Here is a 27,423-nt window from a genome sequence, read left to right on the forward strand (position 1 = left end):
TGGCTGTGGGAGAGGAGTGGGGTGAGGGGGGGAAGAAAGTTGGAATTGAGGAGGGGCAGGACAAAATGTGGCAAGTAATAAATGAATATGGGCGAGGGGGGTGGTTTGATAGGTAGGGAAAGGAAGAACATGGATCATATGCAGACAAAAGGAAGTAGTTTAATATGACATTGTGTTCGGCATAGACATCATGCACCAAGGGACCTGTTTCCATGCTGTACTGTTCCATATAGAAACAGCATTGCAGATGCTGGTTCATACACAAAAGGACACAAAGTGTGGGAATAATTCAGCAGGTCAGGCAGCATCTCTGGAGAACATGGATAGGTGATGCTACGGGTCGAGACCCTTCTTCAGACTGAGAGTGGGGGGGAGAAGGAAGCTGGAGAAGTCGAGAGGCTGGATAGAGCATGGCAGATAACAGGTCGACATAGTTGAGGGGGTTTGTTGATAAGCAGATATATTTTGTGTGCAATGATAAGTAATGTGGAGGGAAATGTTTTGAGAAACAGCATGGAAACAGGCCCTTTGGCCCACAGAATGCATGTCGACTACGATCACCCGGAAACTAATTCTATGTTATCTCACTTCTGCATCCTACACACAAGGGACAATTTACAGGAGCCACTTAACCTACAGACCCGCGCATCTTTGGAATGTGGGAGCAGATCGGAGCACTTCAAAGAAACCCACACAGTCACAGGGAGAATGTACAAACTCTGTACAGACAACACCATAGTCAAAATCGAACTTGGGTCTCTGGCGATGTAAGGCAGCAACTCTACCACTGCGCCACCATTACACCATGCACCTCTGCACTGCCTTGCGATGCACCTCTGTAAATTGGGGTGATTTACTATAGTTTCTGTAGTTGCAATTTTTTTTATTTGGTCCTGAATTCTGAAACAATGAACCTCAGCCATAGTAGAAAACTATCACTGTTTTCCCTCCATCCATCTTAAATAGGGAGACCAGACCTTTACTGTATAATTTCAGATTTACAGCCACAATCTCACCAGAACCTTATATAATTGTAGCAAGATATCTCAAGAAGATATATTCAAATCCTCTTGCGATAAAGGTCAAAGATAAAGGCTGGTTTCCTTCCTAATTACTTGATCTACCTGCATGTTAACTTCACAGACTACAGGGCAACACAGTGATACAGCTGGTAGAGCCACTGCCTCCCAGCGAGAGAGATCTGGGTTTGATCCTGGCCCCAGATGCTGTCTGTACGGAGTTTGCACATTTTCACTGTGAACGCCTGTTTCCTCTGGGTGCTCCGGTTTCCTCCCACATCCCAACGATATGCGGATTTGCACGTTATCTAACCTCTTTAAAATTGCCCTGTCTGTGCAGGGAGTGGGTGTGAAAGTGGGATGACATGAAACTAGTATGAACGGATGATCAATGGTCAACATGCACTCACTCAGTGGGCCGAAGGTCCTGTTTCCATGCTGTATCTTTCAATCAACTTTCCCTTTTGCTCTTTCCCCTCCTTCCCTCTTTCTCTGCCTATTAAAGCTTGTTTTATCTTTAACGATTCCCACTTCTGAAGACCTGAAAGATGAACAGTATTTGAGAGAATGATTGTAATGTTTCTGGGAGCAGAATTTCAGATGTCGTGGTGGGAATGGAGGATGGGGGTAGGGGTATGTTTAAGCAATGTTGCATATTCATATTGTGAAATAGCCTCTAACATTGTCAGTCAGAATCTTTGCAGCAATCCTTATTTCCACAAACAAGACAGTTATTTCCAAAGAATAGCCTGAAGTGTCCTGTTCCATTTAAAAAGAGGAATGTTGCTCCCAATAGATAATCATTGAAAATCATCGGATTAAAATTGCTTTGACAAAGAGGAAGGCCATTCAGTCCATCGAGTCTATGTTAGCTCTTTACAAACCAACCCCCCTCCCCATGTCCCATAGTCCTGTATCTTATCCAATGCACTTTCTAAACTTTTAAGGTGAGGGGGAGAAGATTTGATTGAAATCTAAGGAGTGGCTTTTTTACAGGTGGGTGTATGGAACGAGCTGCCGGAGGAGTTATTTGAGCAGGTACTATCGCAAAGTTTAAGAAGCATTTAGATGGGTACATGGATAGGACAGGTTTAGTGGACTGTGGGGCAAATGCAGGCAGGTGGGACTAGTGCAGAAGGGGCATGTTAGTCAGCGTGGACAAGTTGGGCCAAAAGGCCTGTTTCCACTCTGTATGCCTATGACTCTAGTTGACTTTTCCATCACACTAACAGACGGCGAGTTCCAACTCAGCAACACCCTCTTCTTAAAAACTTCCCCTTATTAGGTCTATCTATCTTATAGTCAAAATATCCCAATGCAGAAGCACTTTAGCCCTCAATATAGGACATGGATTTTACCCTTATTTATATGGAAGGAAATTTCTATGGGCCACTTCAGGATAGTTAGCTGTATTCCTCATTAGCATTCCATATACTAATTCCAAAAATATATGTCCCATTTATCCAGACTGTTAAAAATCTCCTTTAAATTGACATTTAAAAAATGGCTATACTATAGCTGATATGTTTAACTGGATTTGGAGAGGCAAACATGTTGGATTTAGACTAGTTTGGGGTTTTGAACAGAAAACATGTTCGAGGTTTGGCATTTTTGTGCATTTGAGAAAAAAATAAAACCAGATAGAATTGTGACAGTTATTTCTTTCCCATAAAAAGCACTCTTGAGGACACACAAGAAAAATTGGTGGTATCATCCATGAAGAACAGTCCATAACCCATCGTGCAAATATGCTGTGAATAATGTACATTTAGCCAAACATTTTTACAGAAGCATTTCCAATTATTGCTCATGTGCAATTAACATTTGGAACATTTGAAATTACAGTAATATGGTAAGTAAAGTAAATGATATTGCTGTAATAGATGAAGCAAAATATGCAAGGCACAATGACAATATAAATCAAAGTGAGCAGACAATATTGCGAATGTTATCTTACACATTTACTTCTGCCACATTGTTGTTGGTTGGTGCCGCGGAAGGCTTGCTCTTCATAGCCTCCGTCCCAATCTTTGACAGGTCAGTGAAGAACAGTCTTGGAGACCACAGTGACATCAGTATCCTCTTGTATTCGTTCCTGAAGTTCTGATTGAGAAGTCCATAGATGACAGCGTTGAGGCAACTGTTGAAGTATGCCATGAAGTAGCTCATGATGAACAACCATTCGGGGATCTTGGGCGCAACGGCCGGGGGGTTGATGGCTACCGCCAAGCCGATAAAGTTCAGAGGCCCCCAGCAAACTGCGAACAACACGAAGACCACAAACATGGTGAGGAAGTTTCTGAAGTCGCTGGGCTTCAACTTTGGCTCATCGGGTCTAACTCGCCGCTTTACCTGGATGACCAAGACCCAGATTCTCAGATAGCAGTAGGATACCACGCTGATAGGGACAAGGAAGTGAACAACCACCACTATGATTGTATAATAAGAGCTTACTGTTTGGGTGAATGTGCACGAGAATACACGAGGATCGTATTGCAAGGAGCCCACAAAAAAATTTGGTATGATGGCAACAACAGTTAAGATCCAGGTCAGACACAGGTAGCAGATAGTGTTCTTGTAGCTGAAGAGTTTATCATACTTGAAGCTGTGGCAGATGTAACAATACCTGTTGATCGCGATTGCTGTAATGTTGAAAACGGATCCAATTACACTTAAACCCATCACAAATCCACTAACCTGGCAGTGAATATCGCCCAGAGTCCATCCATGTTGGAAGATGGCAAATAAAATCAGTGGGTAAGGATAAATTGCCACAACCAAGTCAGCTACTGAAAGGCTAACGACAAAGATGTTGCCTGCAAAGAAAAAAACGGGCAATTTATAGAAACAAAATAAGTCATCCTATTCATTCATCAGTTTAGTTTAGTTGAGTTGAGTTTAGAGATACAGTATGGAAACAGGTCCTTCAGCCCAACTAGTCCACGCCAGCCAACAATCGCCCCGTACACTAGCACTATCCCATATAGGAAAAATTTACAGAAGCCAATTAACCTACAATCCTGCACATATTTGGAGTGTGGGAGGAAGCCGGAGCACCGGAGAAAACCCACACGATCACAGGGAGAACGTGCAAACTCCATGCAGACAGCACCCACAGTCAGGATCGAACCTGGGTCTCTGTAAGTCAGCAACTACTGTAACTGTATATCATTCTCCATCCAAGAATGTGTAAAGATAGTAAACGTTAATAGGCTTTGCTGCGTTTAAATACTGAGGGACAGGGTGCTTCCATCAGCTGGGTCAGTCCAGAGACAAAAGGATTCTGACATTCTAGTTAATTTTGCTTTTGTGTGTTTTTAGAACTATCGTAATGGGTCACTTTCTTAAATCAGTCTATGTTCTCAAAGTACAAAGGTGCGAATTCATGGATAGACACAAAGTGCTGGAGTAACTCAGCGGGCAGGCAGCATCTCTGGAAATGGGTCTGAAGAATGGTCCTGACCCGAAATATCACCCATCCTTTTTCTCCAGTGATGCTGCCTGACCTGCTGAGTGAGTTACTCCAGCACTTGTGTCTATGTTTGGTGTAAACTAGCATCTGCAGTTCTTTGTTTCAATGAATTCATGGAATTGCTTGAATTGCACAAATGTGGCAACACTCCTTCCACAATAATCATCATTTCGATCCTTGCAGCTCCATGGGCAGCAGAAGTTTCCAAACTCTCTGCTGTCTCCTGGCACTAAATTGGTTTGCTCCTCACCTGCAGCATTAGACCGCCATTTCCTGAAGAATAACTAGACGTGGACATAAATGCTGACATTGTCAGTTATGCTGGTCCACAAATGGAACAATAAAAATGACTGCCAGATGTCACACTCAAAGAGTCATGAGGACATTGATGGAAGCAATATTTATAGACACACTGCTGCACCAATATTTTTCTCTACAGGTGAAATGTTTAATAGAACATTCATTTACTTCTATTGAATGATATGAGAATCTGTTGATGAAATGCATTTATTGTCACAGACACCAGATGATACCTGCAACTCAGGCCAACTGTTAGAAGGAGGAAAATAACGATATTTCTACAAAAATTATAATGATAAACAAAACCCATGATATGACAAAGAATGATTTCAAGTATCTAAATATGGACCCTTATGGCAATAACATAAGGGACACAAATGAGGAATTAGTTTCCGAAGCATATCCACAAGAACTTTCTTAACAAGTTCAATTTTGGCTCAACAAGGAAGCTTGCACTGCTGGATATACTTCTACAATATGATCATACAGAGGGAACTAATATTAGTGAAGGGATTACGATGGCTAATAAGGTCAGTATGGATGTGATGGGCAGAAATGCCCTTTCCGGTGATGCACAACTCTGGGTCCCCACGACTTCTGAAAACAGTGACCGTGATACTGTAAAATCTAAAATAACCTTGGAAAACAAGATAGATCATCTGAAGGTATAAATTAAAAAGCCAATTGTAGGAGGACCAGTTCCAGTGGGATGAGAGGAGGTCTAGTTTGAGTAAACTAAAATCATAGTTTGGCAGGTAAAATTGTAATTAAACAGGAGATTATAGAGTTTTAGAGTCAGCCCTGATGAAGGGGTTTGATCGTCCGGCGTGGGGGAGCTGACAAACCCCCGATGCAGGAGATGATCGCCTCGACGCGGAGGGCCCGCAGCCGGCTACGGGAGTCACGATCATCCCGCCAACAGAGGGCTCGAGGCCCCCGACCGTGGCAGAACAAAGGGAAGAGATTGAACTTTTCTTCGCCTCTCATCACAGTGAGGAATGTGGAGGAGTCACCGTGGTGGATGTTTATGTTAAAATGTGTTTTGTGTGTTCCGTTGCTTTTTATTTGTATGACTGACTTGGCAAATGAAATTCCTCGTTTGTTGCAAAACATACTTGGTTAATAAAGTATTATTGTGATTGTGTGACTGTGATACAGTGTGGAAACAGGCCCTTTGGCCCAACTAGCCCATGCAAACCAACATGCCCCATCTACAGTAGTCCCATCGGTCTGCATTTAATGGTACCTGCCTTATCCCTACCTCCTCCGGCAGCTTGTTCTATACACCCACTAGCCTTTGTATGAAACAATTACCCTCGGGTTAAATCTTTCTCACCTCACCTTAAAGGTATATCCTCCTGTTCTCAATTCCCCTACTATGGGTAAATTAACCCTATCTATTCCTCTCATGATCATGTACACCTCATGATCACCCGTCATCCTCCTGCACTCCAAAGAATAAGGTCCTAGTCTGCTCAACCTGCGGTGCAGGCTCGAAGGGCCGAATGGCTTACTCCTGCACCTATTTTCTATGTTTCTATGTTTCTATATATTTAGTATGATTTTTACTGAACTGCATGCAAAGAAGTAATTTCACTGCACCTAGGCACATGTGAGAATGAAGTACAGGTACCATGATAACTCCTCCGTTATCCTCCAATGGATGAATGGTTCAATGGTACTTAATTGTCACATTTCGAGCAAATGTTACTCAACTTTCATTATCAAGTATGTAACCTGCTGAGAACACCTTCGAATATCAATAGTCAATAATGTACCGCAGTGTGAAGCTCAATACTCTACAAAGAAAGCATATGGGATGCAAAAGGGACCCAAATCCTTTAAATTAGCAACACAAGTAGAGTATTAAAGAAGGCATCTGGTATACTTGCCTTCATCAGTTGGGGCTGCCCTCACCTTCTCCATCTGTCCTCACCTCCTCCATCTGTCCTCACCTTCTCCATCATGGTCTGGTTTAGCTCAGCCACCAAGCATGACACCCGGAGGCTGCAGCGAATCGTCCAATCAGCTGAGAAGGTTGTTGGTTGCAACATTCCCCCCATTGATGAACTGTACACTGCAAGGTCCAGGAAGTGAGCGGGGAAGATCATCTCTAACCCCTCTCACCCTGGCCACAAACTCTTTGAATCACTTCCCTCTGGAAGGCGACTCCGGACTGTCAAAGCCGCCACAGCCAGACATAAAAGCAGATTTTTTTCCACGAGTAGTTGCTCTACTCAATAACCAAAAGTCTGTAGCATCATTTTGCTCTGGTATTTTATTTCATTCACATGCTTAAATTGTAATGTTTTATTATTAATGCTTTAATGTTTTATGTGTCATTTTTAATTGTTACTGCATGTCGTGCTGTTCTGAACCTTCTGAATTTTGGAGTCGGCAGGGCAGTACTCTGCATATCGAAAACTTGGACAATTTAACCTTTTTTTAATCAAGCCAATTAACAAACCTGTACGTCTTTGGAGTGTGGGAGGAAACCGAAGTTCTCGGAAAAACCCACACAGATCACAGGGAGAACGTACAAACTCCATACAGACAGCACCTGTAGTCGGGATCGAACCCGGGTCTCTGGCGCTGCATTTTGCTGTAAGGCAGCAACTCTACCGCTGTGCCACCGTGACTGTTACTTGCGAGCTGAGCACCAAGGCAAATTCCTTGTATGTGTACATACTTGGCCAATAAACTTATTAATTCATTCATTCATTGAATGTAAGAGTCAGGAATTCATGGTGCAATTTTATAGGACTTTGGCTAGGCTGCATCAAGAGTCTTGTCTACAGTTCTGGTCGCCCCATTACAAGGAGGATGTGGAGGCTTTGGAGAGGGAGCAGAAGAGGCTTGTCAGAATGCTACTTGCATTAGAGGTTACTAGCTATAATGAGAGTTTGCACCTTCCATTAATACCAAAGCGTGGATATTTGATGCAAAATTGGCAGTACCGGATCCCAACCTGTGATTAATACTTTCAGTCGATCTAGTCCCAATACAGTGTTTCTATTAGCAGAATAAATTATTCAGTGATGAGTGTGATAATCCCTTTTGTCTTTACGTTTTGCCGCAATTTGAATAAAATTCAGTCAAATTTCAGAATGAAGAACTATTGAAATGAAAACAGAAGAATAATATTCAATAATGCTTTCCTCCTAAATACACTGATCTTCATCGCATGATAACTTACTGCAACTAAAGATAAATTCTGGTGAGAAAATTAAACTCCAGTGTAATATTTCATCCCCAGTAGAAACAAAGTGACAATAAATAAAGCCTAGTTGATAGAAAATGAGAAATGAAATTTAATTTTAACTCGGCAATAACTTTCACTATCTTTGCAAGTAAAGTGATTAGTGAATCATAATATGAATTGAGAAATGGCCCATCAGTTGACCAATCTACATTAGTATTTATACCTCACAATGGAAATTTGTCAATTAATTGTAATTTGATTTTATTCAATCCCCAATCTTTTTTCACCTTTTACATCTCTATCCTAAAGATTAGTTTAGTTTAGTTTAGAGATACAGCACAGAAACAGGCCCTTTGGCCCAGTCCACGCCGGCCAGCAATCACCGGTTCCTTAGTTGTATCCTATACTCTCGGGACAATTTTACCAAAGCCAAGTCGCCCACAAACCTGCATGTCTTTAGAATGAGGGAAGAAACTGGAACGCCTGGACAGCAACCGTAGTCAAGATCAAACCCGGGTCCCTGGTGCTGTAAGGCAATAACCCTATGCTGCGTCACCCTGCTGCATCTCAATGAGTAGATCATTTTTGTTTCAATCAGTAACCCTCCATTGCCAGAGAGAGGCCACATGCAAACTAGAGGAACAGCACCTCATATTGCGCTTGGGTAGCTTACAGCCCAACGGTATCAACTTTGAATTCTCTAATTTTAAGTAATACCACCCCCACCGCTCTCTCTATTCTGTGCCCATCCCAAACCAGTGCACACCCATTTTTCCCATTATCCCATCCTCTTTCTCACCACTACCCTCTTCTTCCCTGTCCCCGTCTATGGATATCACTCCCTCTGGCTTTACATTTCACTCCTCTTTTCCTTATCTAACACCCTTTTGAGTTACTTTAATAACTAGCCTTTGTCCGTTTACGCAATCAAAACCCCCTTCTTACATGTATCCACCTATCACTTCAGTTCAGTTCAGTTCAGTTTAGTTTATTGTCACGTGTACCGAGGTACAGTGAAAATCTTTATGTTGCATACTAACCAGTCAGCGAAAAGACAATACGTGATTGTAATCGAGCCATTTACCATGTATGGAAAGATGATAAGGTAATAACATTTAGTGCAAGGTAAATCCACTAAAGTTTTAACAAATCAGTACGGAGATCCTTGCTCAAAATGCCGCCTATACATTCACTCCACAGATGCTGTCTGACCGATTGAGTCACTCCAGCACTTTGTGTTTTGGTCATAATTCGAACAACTGCAGTTCCTTGTATCTCTGTTTTTCTCTCCACTAGTGACCACAGCTTCATCCTTCCCTCATTGCATTCCACTCTCAGCATGATGCTAAACACTGCTTCTGCTGTTATCACTTCCACGTCAATACCATTAGCCAGGAGATACAGTATCTTATCTAGTTACTGCAACACACATCATGGCCATTCAAAGTGATCAGATAATCCTATCCAGGACCATTCCTCTTCTTCGTAGTCCCCTCAATGCATTATTTTCACATGCCTAACTCAAGTTCGATCCTGACTACAGGTGCAATCAGCGCTACCTGTAACTGCGTGGGTTTTCTCCGGGTGCTCTGGTTTCCTCCCACATTCCAAAGATGAGCAGTTTTGCAGGTTATTTGGCTTCTGTAAATTGTAAAATTGTTCCTAGTGTACAGGATAGTGCTGGTGTACGGGATCATCGCTGGTCGGCACTGATTCTGTCGGCTGAAGGGCTTATTTCCACACAGTATCTCTGCAGTCTAAAGTCTACACTCAGCAGGTCAGGGAGTATCTCTAGAGAACATGGATAAGTCGGACAGTTTGAGTCGGGGAGGTATATCTAAGTGCTTGCAAGACTGGTAACAAAGCCGATCAATTAGTGGCACAGATAGAAGTTGGCAGATATGATCTAATTATCATTAAGCAAATGTGGCTGATAGCTGAGTAATCAAACTGACAATTAGGAAAGACGATAACAGAAAAAGGAGATAATTAATGCTGTTGGTAAGAACAACAATGGTGAGAAGTTATCTTGGCTCAGCACATCGGGACGTAGAATTACAATCAACATGCCCACATATAAAGTAACAAAGGCTAGAAAACATTGGAAGCAATTATTCATTGGCCAGCCAAAGTTGTAACAATGGACAAATCATAAATGGGGAAATCATAGGTAATAACAGGTACTATTGTACTTATCAAGGACATTAACCTACAAATAGACTGGACATTTAAATTAGTGGTAATAAGAGGACATATTTACAGAATGTACTTGAGATGATTATGTAGATCACAATGTTTGGGACTCAACAAGGTAGCAGACTAGTTCAAATCAACTGTTATAAAATGGGAAATAGAGCTTATTATGGAAAGGCACAGTGATGTAGAGGTAGGGTTGCTGCCTCACAGCGCCAGAGATTAAGGTGTGATCCTGACCATGTGCTACTTGTGACCACGTGGGTTTTCTCCAGGTGCTCCGGTTTCCGTCTTGCCTTTTAGGAAAGAGTGACCATGACATCACTGAGTTCTTCATTAAGATGCAAAGTGAAGTATCAATGGGTGGCACAGTAGCACAGAGGCAGAGCTGCTGCCTTACAGTGCCACAAACATGGGTTTGATCCTGACCTCGGGTGCTGTCAGTGCAGAGTTTGTATGTTCTCACTGTAACCTGAAACTGAAGTTTTTCCAGGTGCTCCAGTTTCCTCCCACATTCCAAAGACGTGCAGGTTTATGCGTTAATTGTCCTCTGCAAGATTGCCCCTTATGTGTAGAATGCAAAAGAGGGATAATATATAGCTAGTGTGACTGGATGATCGATGGTTGGCACGGACCTGGTGGGCCAAAGGGTCTGTTTCCACTAAACTAAAGTAATCACAACTTGCTGGAATAACTCAACGGATCAGGCATCTCTGGAGAAAATGGATAGGTGACGTTTTGGATCAGGACCCTTCTGCAGTTTGATCTACCAAACTAAACTTAAGTAGATCAGTCTACATATTAATCTACACTGAAGGAACAGCAATGGTATGGGGAGTGAATTCACCAGGATCAACCAGGGAGCTTCAGTGAAATGTACCAGTCCGGAGAGGCAATGGATATTTAAGGAATGAATGTAGGACCTGCAACAGTAATACTTTATGATTATCGGAATCATATTGATTATCATCTGATTCAGGCAACAAAACAGCAGAGCTGATGATTGGGCATGGTTTAAAATTCAGCAAAAAAATGATTTTGTGATTAATTAAAAGAACAACAGTAAACTTGCCCAGAACATAAAAATGGACCTTAAAAGATTCTTTAGATAGACAGAAAGCTGGCGAGAAGGAAGGGGGGTCCCAGCAAGGAGCCGCCAAGAACAAGCGAAAGCAGGCCTGGGTCGCCGCTGCGAGCAGAAGATAACACGGTTCGATGGACCTTTTGAAACTTTGTCGGCACCAGAAATGGGGCGACTCTTGTGTAGTGCCTAGGTGAAGATAGACACAAAATGCTGGAGTAACTCAGCAGGGCACGCAGCATCTCTGGAGAGAGGGTGAGGGTGACGTTTCGGGTCGAGATCCTTCTTTTGTCCCTATATAGGACCTTCAGTCTGAAGAAGGGTCTCGACCCAAAACGTCACCCATTCCTTCTCTCCAGAGATGCTGTCTGTCCCACTGAGTTACTCCAGCATTTTGTGTCTAACTTTGATTTAAACCAGCATCTGCAGTTCCTTCCTACACATACTGCCTAGGTGAGGTCTGCTGAATGATTTTACTGGGTTGACGGCAAAACAAAGCATTTCACTGTACCGAGACACATGTGATAATAAAGTATTATTGAATTGATTTGATTTGATTTGAATTGAATTGAATTAAATGTAATTGAATTGAATTAAATTGAATTGAATTGAATTCCTGGCATAACTCAGTGAGTCGGGCAGCAACTGTGGAGAAAATGGATAAGTGACGTTTCAAAACATCACCCAACCTTATTCTCCAGAGATGACGCCTGACCCATTGTGTTACTCCAGCACTTTGTGTCTTTTATTGTTAAACCAGCATCTGCAGTTCTTTGTTTCTACATACTACAAAAGCTTCTGCAGATATGTAAATAGAAAGCAAAGATCAGTGTAGGTTTCTTATAGTCAGTAATAGGGTAATTTGAATTGGGGAACGGAATGACAACAGAACAATTAATCAAATTCTGCTTTCCTCGAAAAAAGACACAAATAGCAACCAGAAGGCATAGGACCAAGTTGTTGATCGAAAGGTAATTAGTGTTTGTAAAATAGACATAGTGAATAATTTAATGGGACTGAAAGCTGATAAATCACCAAGATTTGATTATCTGCATTCGGAATACTAAAAGAAGTACTCAGGGGATTGGTGGAGATGATGGTTGTCATCTACTAAAATTCTCTCATTTGTGGAATGCTTCCTGCTGACTGGAGAGTAATAAATGTAATCCCACAATTTAGAAAATGAGAAAGGAGAAAATAGGGAAACCAGAGTGTAGAAAACAAGGAACGACAGAAGCTGGTTAACAAAATAATCACACCAAGTGCTGGAGTAACTCAGTGGATCAGGTAACCTCTGGAGAACATGGATAGATGATGTTTCAGGTCAGGACCCTTCTTCAGACCTCCGTTAAAACAGGGAAACCAGTAGGCTTTGTGTCAGTCGTAGGAAATGGTACGAGTCTATTACTGAGGATGTGATAACCAGAAACATGAAAAATAGGAGTAGGCATAGGCTTTCAGACCTTTGTGTCTGTTACATCAAATGATACAACCATGATTGACTCTCTAGCAGAATTCCTCCAGAAGTATCTATAGGATTAGACAAAGTCGACAGGGATTTATGAAAGTTAAATCATGTTTGACAAATCTGCTGTCATGCTTGACAAATCCAGTTTTTTAAGGATGTAACTGGTGGAATACATGAGTTAGGAACAGCGATTGAGGGTGTATTTGGATTTTCTGAAGGCCATTGATAAGAGTCTCACATTGGAGACTCAAGAGCAAAGTTAAATAAAGCTAATGGGATCGGGGGGGGCGGGCGGAAATATAGATTTAATTTCAGTTTAGTTTATTGTCACGTGTACTGGGGTACTGTGAAAAGTTTTTAAGAAGGAACTGCAGATGTTGGAAAATCGAAGGTACACAAAAAAGCTGGAGAAACTCAGCGGGTGCAGCAGCATCTATGGAGCGAAGGAAATAGGCAACGAAGAAGGGTTTCGGCCTGAAACGTTGCCTATTTCCGTTGCTCCATTGATGCTGCTGCACCCGCTGAGTTTCTCCAGCTTTTTTGTGTACCGTAAAAAGTTATTTTGTTAGGTGCCATCAAATCAACAGAAAGACTATACATGATTAAAATCTAGCCGTCCACAGTGTACAGATACAGGATAAAAGGAAGCACGTTTAGTGCAAAATAAAGTGCAGTAATGTCCGATTAAAGATAGTCCGAGGGTCTTCAATGAGGTCGATGGTAGGTCAGGACTGCTCACGAGTTGGTGGGAGGACAGTTCAGCTGCCTAACAACAGCTGAGAAGAAACTCTCTGAATTGATTGGGAAACAGAGATCGGAAACAAATAATAGGAATACAGGGATCTTTTTGGGGATGGCAGGGAGTGATTATTTGATTACCACCAGAATCAGTGATTAGTGATTAGTTCCCAGCTTCTCACAGTAGAAATTACTTGGAAAAGGAATCCGAATATAATATTTCTAATTTTGACAATGGCACAAAGAGTGGCATCATGAGTTGTGAAAAGATGCAAAGAAGCTTCGAGACAATTGAAGCAAGTGGATGGGCAGATGCCCTATAACTAGAATGAATGTGAAGTTATCCATTTTGGTAGGTCAAACGGAAAGCCAGAATATTATTAAAACAGTGATAGAATGGAAAATGCTGATGTACATAGGGAATGTGCGTGACTGTGTACAAAGGTCACTGAAAGCAAACGTGCAGGTGTGGGAAAAAGTTAAGAAGATAAATGGGTATATTGATCTGCAACACAGGATGCTTAGGGTGCATGGGCTTATTACTCGTATGCAGTCTTGATGTAGACCAGTGTTGGTGTATTGCATTCAAATTGTGTCTCTTTCTGCATCGAAAGAGAAAATTCCAAGAGGGGAAAATCAATAATGATAACCTGAGGTGCAACTTTTTTACACAAAGGACGATATGTGTCAGGAACGAGCTGTCGGAGGAGGTAGTTGAGGCAGGTACTATCACAACGTTTAAGAAACATTTAGACAGGTACATGGATAGGATATGTTTAGAGAGATATGGGCCAAACACAAGCATGTGGGAATAATGTTGGTCAGCGTGAGCAAGTTGGGATGAAAGGCCTGTTTTCATGCTGTAAGACTCTGTGTGCATAAGATAATGCGATTATCAGATAAAGAGAGATCGGAATGACTGGGGTTGTATTACTCAGTTTTAGAAGACTGAGAGGAAATCTCATTGAAGCATACACATTTTTAACAGGGCCTAACGAGCTAGATGTAGGGGGGGAAGGTTTTCCCTGGCTGCTTGGGTGGAGGGAGAGAGTTCTAGAACCAAGAGTCACAATGTCAGGATAACTATTAAGACTGGGACTGAGGACAGTACAGAACTGCAACGGTAGAGTTGCTGCCTTACAGCACCAGAGACCCGGGTTCAACCCTGACTGTGGGTGCTGTCTGTAATAGGATTTTGTAAGTTCTCCCCCTGATTTGCGTAGGTTTTCTCCTGGTACTCCAGTTTCCTCCCACACTCCAAAGACGTACAGAGCTTAAGGTTAATTGGCTTCGGTAAAATTGCCAATTGTCCAGCTTGCCCGATTTTGGGCAGAACCTCTACATCAGCAAAGTATTTAGTTTTCACTTCAAAATCCATTGGTATCTATCTGCTTTTCAATTTCTTCCATTTCAAGTCCAGAACTTCAAATGTGATTAATTTTCAAGTGTTAAAGTTAGTTAGAAGATTGGCTATCAAAGTAACTATTCACTGCAGTGGGAATTCATTAAACTCGACTGTTTATCTCCCTATTGGGACTGATAGCAGGAGTAAATTCAATTTTCCCACACTGATGATTTACAAGATATAAATAATCATTTTCCAATTTCAATTTTACTATTCACTCAAGTTTACTGAAAACATCATTTAACAAGGAGCTTGTGACATGCTGCTTGGAAAGGAAATTTGAAACGTTTACACTAAAATTCCAATGATGCAGCTGGCTTATATGAACTGATTCATTTAAGATGACCTTTGTGGATTTCTTTGAACACGTTTTAAGTAAATGAGGCAATTCTATTGAAAACGATAAATATTTCTCTTTCATGTGCACATTGTCATCTGATTTACAACCAGAATACCAGCGCACGAGTTCTGTATCTATAGCAAAGTTTGAATTGAGAGCTCATCTATATTGCTGTATAACTCAAGCTGAGATGGGGCTGGAATTTCATTAAGAGTCTTTAGAGAAACAGTGGAGAAACAGTCCTTTCAGCCCATCGAGCCCGCACTGCACGCAATCCCCACACACCAGCATAATCCTGCACGCTGGCAATTTAAAATGTTTTTACTGAAACCAATTAACCTATAAAGCTGTACGTCTTTGGAGTGGGAGAAAACCAGAGCACCTGAAGAAAACCCACACGGTCACGGGAAGAAGGTACAAACTCCGTCCAGACAGCACCCGTAGTCAGGATTGAATCAGGATCTCTGGGGCTGTAAGGCAGCAACTCTATTGCTGTGCCACCAGGCCACCCTGTTTCTTTCCGAGACCAAATAAAACTAAAAATAAAAATATGACATCACTTTACTCAACAAGACTCACCAGAAAGGCCAAAAAAATCATAACAGATCACTTTCACCCGGCACATTACCTCTTTAATCTCCTCCCATCAGGAAGGAGATATAGAAGCATTAAAAGTAAAACATCTTGCTTCAGAGACAGCACCTACCTCCAAGCCATCAGATATTTGAATTTGTACTAACCACTTTGCACTTTCTTTTGCACTTGCACTTACGCTTAATATGACACTGCTGGGTACTGTCCTTTCTGTATATATTGTCCTTCGTACGGTATTGTCTGTATTTTTTATTGTGGTGTATGTGGTGGTTGTATTGTACTGTCTGAGAGCGAACCAAGACACATTCCTATCAACTTGTTGACATGGCAATAAATTTCTTGAATCTTGAATCTTGAATCTTGAAACTCAAACTTGAAAGAACTGCAATAGCCCAATGGGCAATAACCCAATTTCAGGGTTAAGACTCTTCTTCAGATAGCTGACCCCCTTTGTGTATAGGAAGGAATTGCAGATGTTGGTGTGCACCAAAGATAGACACAAACTGCTGGAGTAACTCAATGGGTCAGGTAGCATCTCTGGGGAAAATAAGTCAAAATTTCAGACTGAAGAAGGGTTCTGACTCAAAACGTCACCAGAGATGCTGCCAGACCCACTGAGTGAATTCTGCATTTTGTCTCTATCCACTTTGTGGTTTGTTTTACACTTTGTGTTTTTGCATTTTGTGTTTTTCTTTTGGTAAACCAGCATCTGCAGTTCCTTGTGTCTCCAATTTCCTTGGACAGATGTTAGGAAGGAACTGCAGATGCTGGTTCACAATGAAGATAGACACAAAATGTTGGAGTAACTCTGCAGGTGAGGCAGCATCTCTGCAGAGAAGGAGTAGGTGATGTTTCGGATCAAACCCCTTCTTCAGAGTGAGAGTCAGTGGGGAGGGAAACTAGAGGCATGAAAAGGTACAGAACAAATCAGAGCCAACACTGATGACTAACATCTAATTTCCCTTCCCCCTTACTCATAGTTTGAAGAAGGGTTATGACCTAAAATAGATGCTGCCTGATCCGCTGAGTTACTCCAGCATTTTGCATCTATCCTTAGACAGATGGTTTGACAAAAGGAACTGGTAGTTTTATTGGAACTGGGTCTCTCCAGTCTAACAGGTAAGGAAATGGAATGTCATATTGTCCTGGGGCCACTAATTCCTGATGTAACATGCCATAATTACTTGTTTTAGTAAAGAGAGAGATAAACTATTCATTCTTTCATTCATATTCACAAATATGTCGAGAACATAGATCACAACAAAAGTGATTAGCTCCATAAATAATCTCAATTGCATACACCTGGGTATGGCAGGTTTCAACTCTGTGGATTTTTAAAAGAATGGGAACAGCCAAATTATCTATTCTTGGTCAACAAGTTGCATCTTTACAGCAATTTCATTGATCACAGAATGTCCCAAAATAATGAAAGGTGGTGTAAAAAAAATGCAATCAATTTTACCAAATGGCTGGACTATGATAATGTTTTGTGTTACAATGGAAAAAAATAATCTTGATCACAGAAAAACTCTTCAGTTCCTTGTTTAAATATTTTCACATCATCCAGAGAAGGCAGATGGAGCTTTGTTACAAAATCTAATTCACCACCAAGTCAACCTGTTTTATACCCAATCCTCCGCATATGGTGCTCTTTTAAAAACATAACTATAGATCATTTTACTTTATGAATCAGTGGTCTTCAATAAGCATTAGATTACATGAGAAGATTCCCTAAAAGTGTTCTGTTGGAACAAAAAACACTGCAGATGGGAACACAGCATTGTCTCCAGCGGATAAATTCTCCTCGGCTGATCTGACAAAGGAAATCTTTACGGGTCAAGGCAAGCTAGTTTCGCAAAATGTCAGAGGGATTTGAGAGTATGAGAAGGGGAAATATTGGAGATGTTTATTTGTCAGCTGTAGATAGTTTAATTAAGCAATCCAATACAACCTTAAAGCAACTAATTGGAATGTTTGCAGAATAAGGCAGTGGACACTGGGATAATCTGTAACCATGCATGTATACATTATGAGTATTCAATAATTTATCTTTATATAAGGGGCAAATTTGCTTCTTAATGATAGTCATTCATCCATAAATAACTTTAAGGTGCAACATACCTTACCCGTAAATTATTGGTAATTTGGAGATGGATCTGAAAATTAAACCTGACTTGGGACCTTGGTCAAAGCAAATCTGTGACTGCATTTTCTTTCATTAAAATACAGCAGTAATTCCAAGCACCCCACACCCAAGATTAATTGCTGTGATAAATTTGCAAAATCATCATTCATTTTTAATTAAATAAAAAACAACACAAAGACCAACTTGGATTTATTTAGTTCCTATAAATAACGGACCTCGGCTGCTGTCAGTGTGGAGATGGCATATTTTCCCTGTGAAACCATGGGTTTTCTCCAGTGCTCTGGTTCCCTCCCACATCTCAAAGTCGTACGGGTTTGTAGGTTAACTGCCCTCAGTAACCTGCCCCTAATGTGTAGGGAGTGGATGAGGAAGTGGGGTGACATAGAACTAGTGTGAATAGGTGTGTTGGAAGGAACTGCAGGTGCTGGTTTAAACCGAAGATTGACGCAAAAAGCTGGAGTAAAGGGCCTGTTCGTGGCATCAAGTGGGCCGGAGCGTTTTTCTAGCCTGATGAAAAATGTCCACGAGTAAAAAAGGTCGTGAATTAGGTGGTGAAAGTGGGACAGGCCCTTTACTGAGTAGGGCAGAATAGCATCTCTGGAGAAAAGGAATAAGTGACATTTCGGGTCGGTGGAAGGGGGCAGTGGTTCAGGGAAGATATTGCAGCTAAGTGGGCCCAATAGTAATTTGTTCCTGCTGATGCTAGTTATGTACCTGGTACAGCATGGAAATGCACTGACATTGTGCAACATAATCATGGGAGCTGAAAGCATTTGTAACGCGAGCGGGAGGCTTAGAGACAGCTAAGTATACACGTGTGCTTCCGCTACTTCAAAATGGTGGTAGTAACTCATGAATCAGTGTCTGGAAGCAAATCAACAAATTATTATCCTGATAAGAAGCAAGAAGTTTCATAAACACAGAAAATACTAGAGAAATAATTGCAAATAGAAATCGTTGTACGGATATGTTTCTGTAAATATTTGTAGCATATACATACTCTGGAGGTACATAGGGGAGAAAATAGTGGTTGAAAGTAGACCATTCATTGGTTTCAACGCAAAATATAATTTAAATTTCCCCAATTCATGTATTTTGATTGACAGGTATGAATGGGAACATTGTATAGAGTTTTGCTGTACTTCACTTGGCACTGGATCTGTGCATCAAGTTTCCATTTGATGTCAGCTCTGGCTATTCTTATCTCATCCGAAAGACGTGTGGGTTTGTAGATTAATTGGGCTCTATAAACTGCCCATAGTGTGTAGGGTGTGGATGCGAAAGTGGGAAGGCATAGAACTAGTGTGAATGGTCAGCCTGGGCGATGGACCGAAGGGCCTGATTTCATGCTGTATTTCTCAATGATTGAGTTGTAGAGTCATAGAGTCATACAGCATGGGCCCATTTGCTAATCTATGCTAGTCCCACCTGCCCATGTCTGGCCCATATCCCTCTCAACCTTTCCTATCCATGTACCTGTCCGCATGTCATTGACCTTAATCGTTAACACTTTTTCTCAATCAATCAATGAATGTTACTGTCGTCTCGGAGTTCGATGGCTGGAGGTTCGAGTCTCAATATCACCATGAGGTTTATGGTAGCTTGTATTCACTATGTAACATTTATGACTCCCATGTCCAAATATTGTCATTGGATCTTCAGTACTTCATGATGCCCTGGTATCAAGAACAGCTAAATTGCAGCAAAGCATTCCACTATTATTAATATGAAGCTCGGTGCCAAACCTAACTATTATATTTCTTCCAAAATCGATTTCATGTCTTAAAATCCACTTTTTGGGCGATTGCAAATGATACTCCTCTCCAAGTACAGTGAATGACTCATATTCTCATCTCAGTAACATTTCAAACGTAGCTGCCAAACTTGTATTTTACTGCTAATCTGTTCATTTTGTTAGCCTGCAAAAGAGTCCTAACTATACAGGATCAAACCAAGCTCAGAGCAAAGGTTTACATGGGAACTGGGCAGCCCGGTAGCACAGCTGGTAGAGCTGTTGCCTCACAGTGCCAGAGACCCGGGTTCGATCCTGATCTCGGGTGCTGTCTGTGTGGAGTTTGTACGTTCTTCCTATGACCACATGGGTTTCCTCCAGGTGCTCCGGTTTCCTCCCACATCCCATAGATGTGCGGGTCTGTAGGTGATATAAATAAATATATATACTGATTTATTTTTGTTTCTTATATTGTTTACAGAGTACTATGTTTACATATTCTAAACATATGCACTACTTTCAAATGCTGAATAATTCATCAGTTAGTGTCTACATTCATATCCATTTATTAAATCAGTTAACATCTTTTGGTGACAATCTGCACTTCATTTCCAGTAATAAGTTTACTATAAAAATATAAAATAAAGGAACTGTAGAAATCTGGTTTACAAAAAGGGACACAAAATGCAGGAGTAACTCAGTGGATCAGGCAGCATCTCTGGAGAACATGGACACATAACATCTCACGTCCAGTCAAAAGAAGGGTTCTGACCCAAAACCTCACCTATGCTTGTTCTCCAGAGATGCTGAGTAAAGCCCCTGTCCCACTTAGGAAACCTGAACGGAGACCTCTGGAGACTTTGCGCCCCACCCAAGGTTTCCGTCCGGTTCCCGGATGTTGCAGGTGGTTGCCGGAGGTTGCAGGTAGTGGAAGCAGGTAGGGAGACTGACAAAAACCTCCGGGAACCGCACGGAAACCTTGGGTGGGGCGCAAAGTCTCCAGACGTTTCCATTCAGGTTTCCTAAGTGAGACAGGGGCATTACTCCAGCACTTTGTGTCTTCTTTTACCTTAAAAATAGCTTGGCCTATTAAGATTCTCCATAAGTCCGGACGGCACTAGAGCTACTGCCTTACAGCGGCAGAGACCTGGTTTGACCCTGACTACGGGTGCCATCTCTACGGACCTTATATATTCCCCCCTGTGACCTGCATGAGTTTTCCCCAAGAACTCCAGTTTCCTCCCATATTCCAAAGACGTGCAGGTTTGTAGGTTATTAGCTTCTGTAAATTGTCTTTATTGTGTAGGATAGAACTAGTAAATGGTGCTTGTTGGTATGGACATGGTGGGCTGAAGGATATGTTTCCATGCTGTATCGGTAAACTAAACTAAACTAAACTGTTCTTAGACACTGATAAAACAAGAGCCCAATCGCTTATCCATTTCCTCCACAAATGCTGCCCGATGCCCAAATGCACTTTGCATTTTGCTGAAGATTCCAGCATCTGCAGTTCCTTGTATCTCCATTTTAACAAACAGGTAATGTATTCTAAGGTACATAAAAATGCTGGAGAAACTCAGCATCTCCAGCATTTTTGTGTACCTTCGATTTTCCAGCATCTGGAGTTCCTTCTTAAACTCAGTAATGTATTCTACAATGCCTTGATTTGGAAATTAAATTACCAACGATTATTGAAATATTTACTGCAAATGCGGATAACTAGATTAAAACATTCTTTAATGATTAGGTTTGGTTTGATAAACAATAACTAATTACTTTCTTCTGGGAAGATTTACATAGAACAGAGTATATGGAACAAAGAATAGGCCCTTCGGCACACAATGTCCGCTCTGAATATAATCCATATATTTCTGTTGACAGGATTTAAACCAGCAAAAGTTAAGTATGTGTAGGAAGGAAATGCAGAAGCTGGTTTACACCCAAAATAGGCACGGGTCAGGCAACATCTCTGGAGAAAAGTAACAGGTGACATTTCGAGTCAAGACCCTTCTTCAGACTTGATAGCGTCAAGTTGGGAAAAGGGGAAGTACAACGGGATCTGGGGGTCCTTGTACATCAGTCTATGAAAGTAAGCATGCAGGTACAGCAGGCAGCGAAGAAAGCAAATGCATGCTCGCCTTTATAACAAGAGGAATCGAATATATGAGCAAAGAGGTCCTTCTGCAGTTGTACAGAGCTCTAGTGAGACCACACCAGGAGTATTGTGTACAGTTTTGGTCCCCTAATTTGAAGAAGGACATTCGTGCTATTGAGGGAGTGCAGCGTAGGTTTACAAGGTTAATTCCCGGGATGGCGGGACTGTCACATGCTGAGAGAATGGAGCAGCTGGGCTTGTACATTCTGGAGTTTATAAGGATGAGAGGGTATCTCATTGAAACATATCAGATTGTTAAGGGTTTGGACACGCTAGAGGCAGGAAACTTGTATCCGATGTTGGGGGAGTCCAGAACCAGGGGCCACTGTTTAAGAATAAGGAGTAAGCCATTTAGAACGGAGACAAGGAAACAGTTTTTCTCACAGAGAGTGGTGAGTTTGTGGAATTCTCTGCCTCAGAGGGTGGTGGAGGCGGGTTCTCTGGATGCTTTCAAGAGAGAGCTAGATAGGGCTCTTAAAAATAGCAAAGTTAGGGGATATGGGGAGAAGGCAGGAACGGGGTACTGATTGGGGATGATCAGCCATGATCACATTTAATGGTGGTGCTGGTTCGAAGGGCCGAATGGCCTACTCCTGCACCTATTGTCTATTGTCTATTGATAAAATGTGTAGGAACTGCAAATGCCGGTTTACACTAAAGATAGACACAAAATGCTGTAGTACCTCAGCAGGTCGGGTAGCATTTCTGGAGAAATGGTATGGTTGATGTTTCGGGTCAAGACCCTTCTTCAGACCTAAGTATGCTGGGTTAAGTTAAGTATGAGTTAAATATGAATGGGTTAGAACAGAGGTGGGGAACCTGCGGCCTGAAAGCCAAATGTGGCCTTCTAGGCCATTAAGTGCGGCCTTTTGAATGAATCCAAATTTTGTAGAACAAATCCTATTATTTTTATTAATATGTTTTTGTTCGTCTTTTATTATTTTTATTTTAATCTTAAAATTAACGTATTTAAAATACCAAAGAGTTAAAGAAGATTCAATGAAATAATCCTCCCCGACTAGTGACTGTATGTACAGACGGTGCACCTTCCATGACAGGAAAACGTTTATTGCACAGATAAAAAAGACATTATCAGATCCAGATGCTCTCATTTCTTTTCATTGTATCTTACATCAGCAAAATCTCTGGGCTAAATCTACTATTTTAAGTGCCACTTTACAACAAGTTATAAGTATTGTTAACTAAATTTGTGCAAATGCAACACGGTATCGTCAGTTTCGTAATCCGCTAAAGTTGGACGATGAGGCATTCAGTGTGGATTTGCCGTATCATTGTAAAGTGCGTTGGATATCGCAGGGACAGGTGTTAGCAAAAGTTTCATCTTTGCAAGAACAGATAGTTACATTTCATGAAGAACAGAATCAGCAATGTGAATTATTGAAAGAAGATTTCCAAAGAAATACTGCATTTCTATGTTATATAATGTCAAAGCAAAATGACTTGAATGTTTATTTGCAAGGTAAAACTAAGTCTATACATGATGTGGCAAAAAATCAAAGCATTTCGATAAAAGCTGTCTTTTTTAAAAACTCTTCTACTTCAAAATGAAATTTCGGATGAACATTTTCCCCAGTTAGCGAAGGTCATTGATGAGCAGGAGGATTCATGCGAATCATTTGAAGAATACGCAGCTGTTATAGACATTCATTAAAGAATACAATGAAAGGATCACTGACTTTGAGAATCATGACATCACACTCAAATTAGCATTTCAACCTCACCTAGGTGATGTCTCCAAAGCTCCTGAAGAATCACAGATGGAATTGATTGAGCTCTCAGAAGATGACATTTTAAAGTCCTTATTTGATGCTAAAAAAGATCCGATTGAACAATGGAAAAATGCAGTAGAATACCCACGTCTTCATCAACATGCACGAAGAATGCTTTCCTGCTTTTCAACCGCATTGCTGCGAATCTACATTCTCCTACCTAACCCAAATCAAGCCGCCCTTAAGGCCACAAATGACAGACACCCATCTAGAAGATCATCTGAAACTGCATACCTCCATGTTGCAACCAAATATTCAAATGCTTTCCCACAAAAAGCAATCACACAAAGTCATTAAAAGGGTTAGTTAACTTTAGAATCAACAAATTGTTTTCGTTTTCTTGAAGTTAGTACATAGTAGTTAGATTTTTACAAAATAATGTACATTTTGAAGTATATCTAATTGAAGTTGCTTGGATGCGGCCTTATTAGATTACAGCTAACTTAATGTGGCATTCCAACATGAAAAGGTTCCCCAAGCTTCTCAAGCTTGTGGTCCACAGGCAAAATGAACGTCAAATTGAAGGGAGGAGCCGATGAATTTCCTGATGATTCAGCAATCCCTCATCACACCATTTCAGATAAGTGTTGCAGATAATCATTCCAGATTACCACATATTCACTGATTCAAGTCAAGCCAAGTCACATTTATTTATATAGCACATTTAAAAAACAATTCTCGTTGGCCAAAGTGCTTTACATTTGTTATAAGAATAGTATAAACAAACAAACTACATACATATAGCCCTCGCTCAGTGGACGTCAGGAAAGGCTTGGGAGTATAGATAAGTTTTTAGTCTTGACTTAAAGGAGTCGATGGAGGGGGCAGTTCTGATGGGAAGGGGGATGCTGTTCCACAGTCTAGGAGCTGCAACCGCAAAGGCGCGGTCGCCCCTAAGCTTATGCCTAGACCGCGGGATATTCAGCAGCCCCAAGTCGGCCGATCTGAGGGACCTGGAGGTGGAGTGGTGGGTGAGAAGACTTTTAATGTCGGAGAGGACAAGCCCATTGAGGGCTTTGTAGACATAGAGGAGGGTCTTGAAATGTATACGGAACCGCACAGTGAGCCAGTGGAGAGAGGCCAGGATTGTGGTCCCTTTTTCGGGTGCCCGTCAGGAGTCTCGCTGCGGCGTTTTGGACCAGTTGCAGGCGGGACAGGGAAGATTGGCTGATGCCAGTGTAAAGAGAGTTGCAGTAATCTAGGTGGGAGGAGATAAGTGTGTGGATGATCTTTTCGAGGTCATCAAAGTGAAGGAATTGTCTTATTTTAGCTATCGTCCGAAGCTGGAAGAAGCTAGCTTTTACCACGGCATTGACTTGTATCATTTAATGTATTTAATGTGATTGATGCATTTCACCCTAAGATGCACATTGCAGTTGTAAGGCAACTGAACCATCTAATCACCAACTAGAGAGATTGGTCCTCAACTACAATCTACCTCATTGAAGACTGTCAGAATATCTTCAATTGGACTTTACTGGACTTTATCTTGCACTAAACATTATTCCCTTTATTGTATATCTGTGTGGGTGGCATGATTGTAATCATGTATAGTCTTTCCGCTGACTGAATAGCGTGCAACAAAAAAGCTTTTCACTGTTCCTCGGTACACGTGACATTATACTAAACTAAACTAAATGTCAAGTTCCTATCACTGGAATCCTTTGTACTGCTGCGCTGCTCATTCTATACAAGTAGTCTGATAAACATACAGTATATGTTGGCCATGGAAAAAAATACATTATTTATGAAAGGTAATCTTCAGTGCTAAAATTTTAATTTTAAATGCAGTTGCTGGAAATCTGATATAAAAACAGAAAATCCTCGAAACACTCAGCAAGTCAAGCAGCATTTGTGGAAAGAGGAACAGCTAACATTTCAGTTCAAAGATCCTTCATCATGAGGCAATGGTCGGAATTGGATTGTTTCCGCTGGAAAACTGAAGGTTGAGGGGAGACCTGATAGAAGTGTCCTGATAAAATTATGAGAGGCATAGATCGGGTAGACAGTCAGAACCTTGCCCCCAGGGTGGAAAAATACTGGATTAGATAAGAGGTGATCTTGGCATCTGCAGATTCTGGTTTACAAAACAAGACACAAAGTGCTGGAGTAATTCTAGGTCAGGGAACATCCCTGGAGAACATGGATAGGTAACATTTTAGGTCTAAAGAAAGGTCCCGACTCGAAACATCACCAATCTATGTTCTCCAGTGATGCTGCCTGACCCGTTGAGTTACTCCAGCATTTTGTGTCTTTTTTTGACCCGAAACATTCACTGTTTCTAATTCTGAAGAATACCCCCAACCCGAAACACCGTTTGTCTATTCCCCCCACAGATGCTGCCTGACCCATTTGAGTTTTAGTTTAAGTTTTAGTTTTTAATGACACAGAGTGGAAACAGGCCCTTCAGTCCACACCGACTAACGATCCCCAAAGTGTTCTATCCTGCACACTAGGGACAATTTACAGAAGCCAATCAATCTACAAACTAGATGTCTTCGGAACGTGGGAGGAATGTGGGAGAAAACCTGCGCGGGGAGGACGTGCAAACTCCGTACAGACAGCACCCATAGTCAGAATTGAACCTGGGTCTCTGCCGCTGTGAGGCAGCAACTCTACCGCTGCGCCACTGCACCACCCAATAGTTCCTCCAATACTTTGTGTTTTGCTCAAGATAGCGGCACATGCAGCTTCTTGTGTCTGCATTAACTGGTTCCCCAGCTTTAGCGTCACGGGGGCACAGCGGTAGAGTTGCTGCCTTACAGCAAAATGCAGCGCCAGATACCCGGGTTCGATCCCAACTTCGGGTGCTGTCTGTATGGAGTTTGTACGTTCTCCCCGTGACCTGCGTGGGTTTTCTCCGAGATCTTCGGTTTCCTCCCACACTCCAAAGACGTGCAGGTTTGTAGGTTAATTGGCTTGTTTAATTGGCTTGATAAAAATGTTAAATTGTCCAAGTTGGCGATATGCAGAGTGCTGCCCTGCCGACTACAAAATTCAGAAGGTTCAGAAGGAGTGAACAAGCTGATAACGCCAACCATTATGGCAGTTTAATGAATTGCTGAATCGAAGAAATAAATAATATATAATATAACTAATAAGGAGTGTCATTTCAACCAGATGAGCTTCCACCTGCTTTTATCATTAACAATCATGCTCAGCCTGCAGGACTGTGTGGAGAGGACTGAGATTCTGTCATAGTCTGCAGGCTTTGCTAACCCAGAAGTTGGATGCCACAACAGAAAGCCCCAACCCCTGTAACCTGACGGCACAGAAATCATGGCCTTTAATCAGCTTCTCAACTCGGCTGTCATGCTGCAGATTTGTCTCCAACCCAGCAGGTGATAGGAAATTCAACTTTCTTCCCTCCTTTTGACACCTACTGGCTTGGTGGCAAAATAAAAGCTGACTTCAGCAGTTAGTGAACGGCCTGATGAATGAGTGCAATTTGGAAGCATGTAGAATATAGGACAGTGCAGCAGAGGAACAGCCCCTTCGACCCACAATGTCTGTGCCGAACATGAAGCTAAATTAAAATAATCCCTTCTGACTGCAGGTGATGCATAGCCTTCAATTGCCCCGCAATCCACTTGCCTATATAAAAGCCTTGTCAATGCCGCTGTCATATCTGTTTCCATGGCCACCCCCTGACAGCGTGCTCCAGGCACTTAGCACTCACTGCGTAAAAAACTGTCCCGCATATCTCCTTTAAACTTTGCCCCCCTCACCTTAAAACTAGGCCTTTTGTCTTTGAAGCAAAAAAAAAACATTCTGACTGTCTACCTTAT

At 41.6% G+C, this 27,423-nt stretch overlaps 1 protein-coding gene across 1 annotated transcript in view; it reads right to left on the reverse strand.

The window, feature by feature from the left end:
* Positions 1 to 35: 35 nt before the first annotated feature.
* mtnr1c (melatonin receptor 1C) overlaps positions 36 to 27,423 on the reverse strand; it is a 111,641-nt gene continuing 84,253 nt past the window's right edge. Inside the window, exon 2 of the mRNA XM_055644026.1 lies at positions 36 to 3,835. Coding sequence (XP_055500001.1) covers positions 2,973 to 3,835 — 863 coding nt within the window. The 3' untranslated portion in view covers positions 36 to 2,972. The remainder of the gene's footprint in view (positions 3,836 to 27,423) is intronic.

This window comes from Leucoraja erinacea, chromosome 12 (assembly GCF_028641065.1).
Source record: "Leucoraja erinacea ecotype New England chromosome 12, Leri_hhj_1, whole genome shotgun sequence".
Taxonomy (NCBI): Eukaryota; Metazoa; Chordata; class Chondrichthyes; order Rajiformes; family Rajidae; genus Leucoraja; species Leucoraja erinaceus.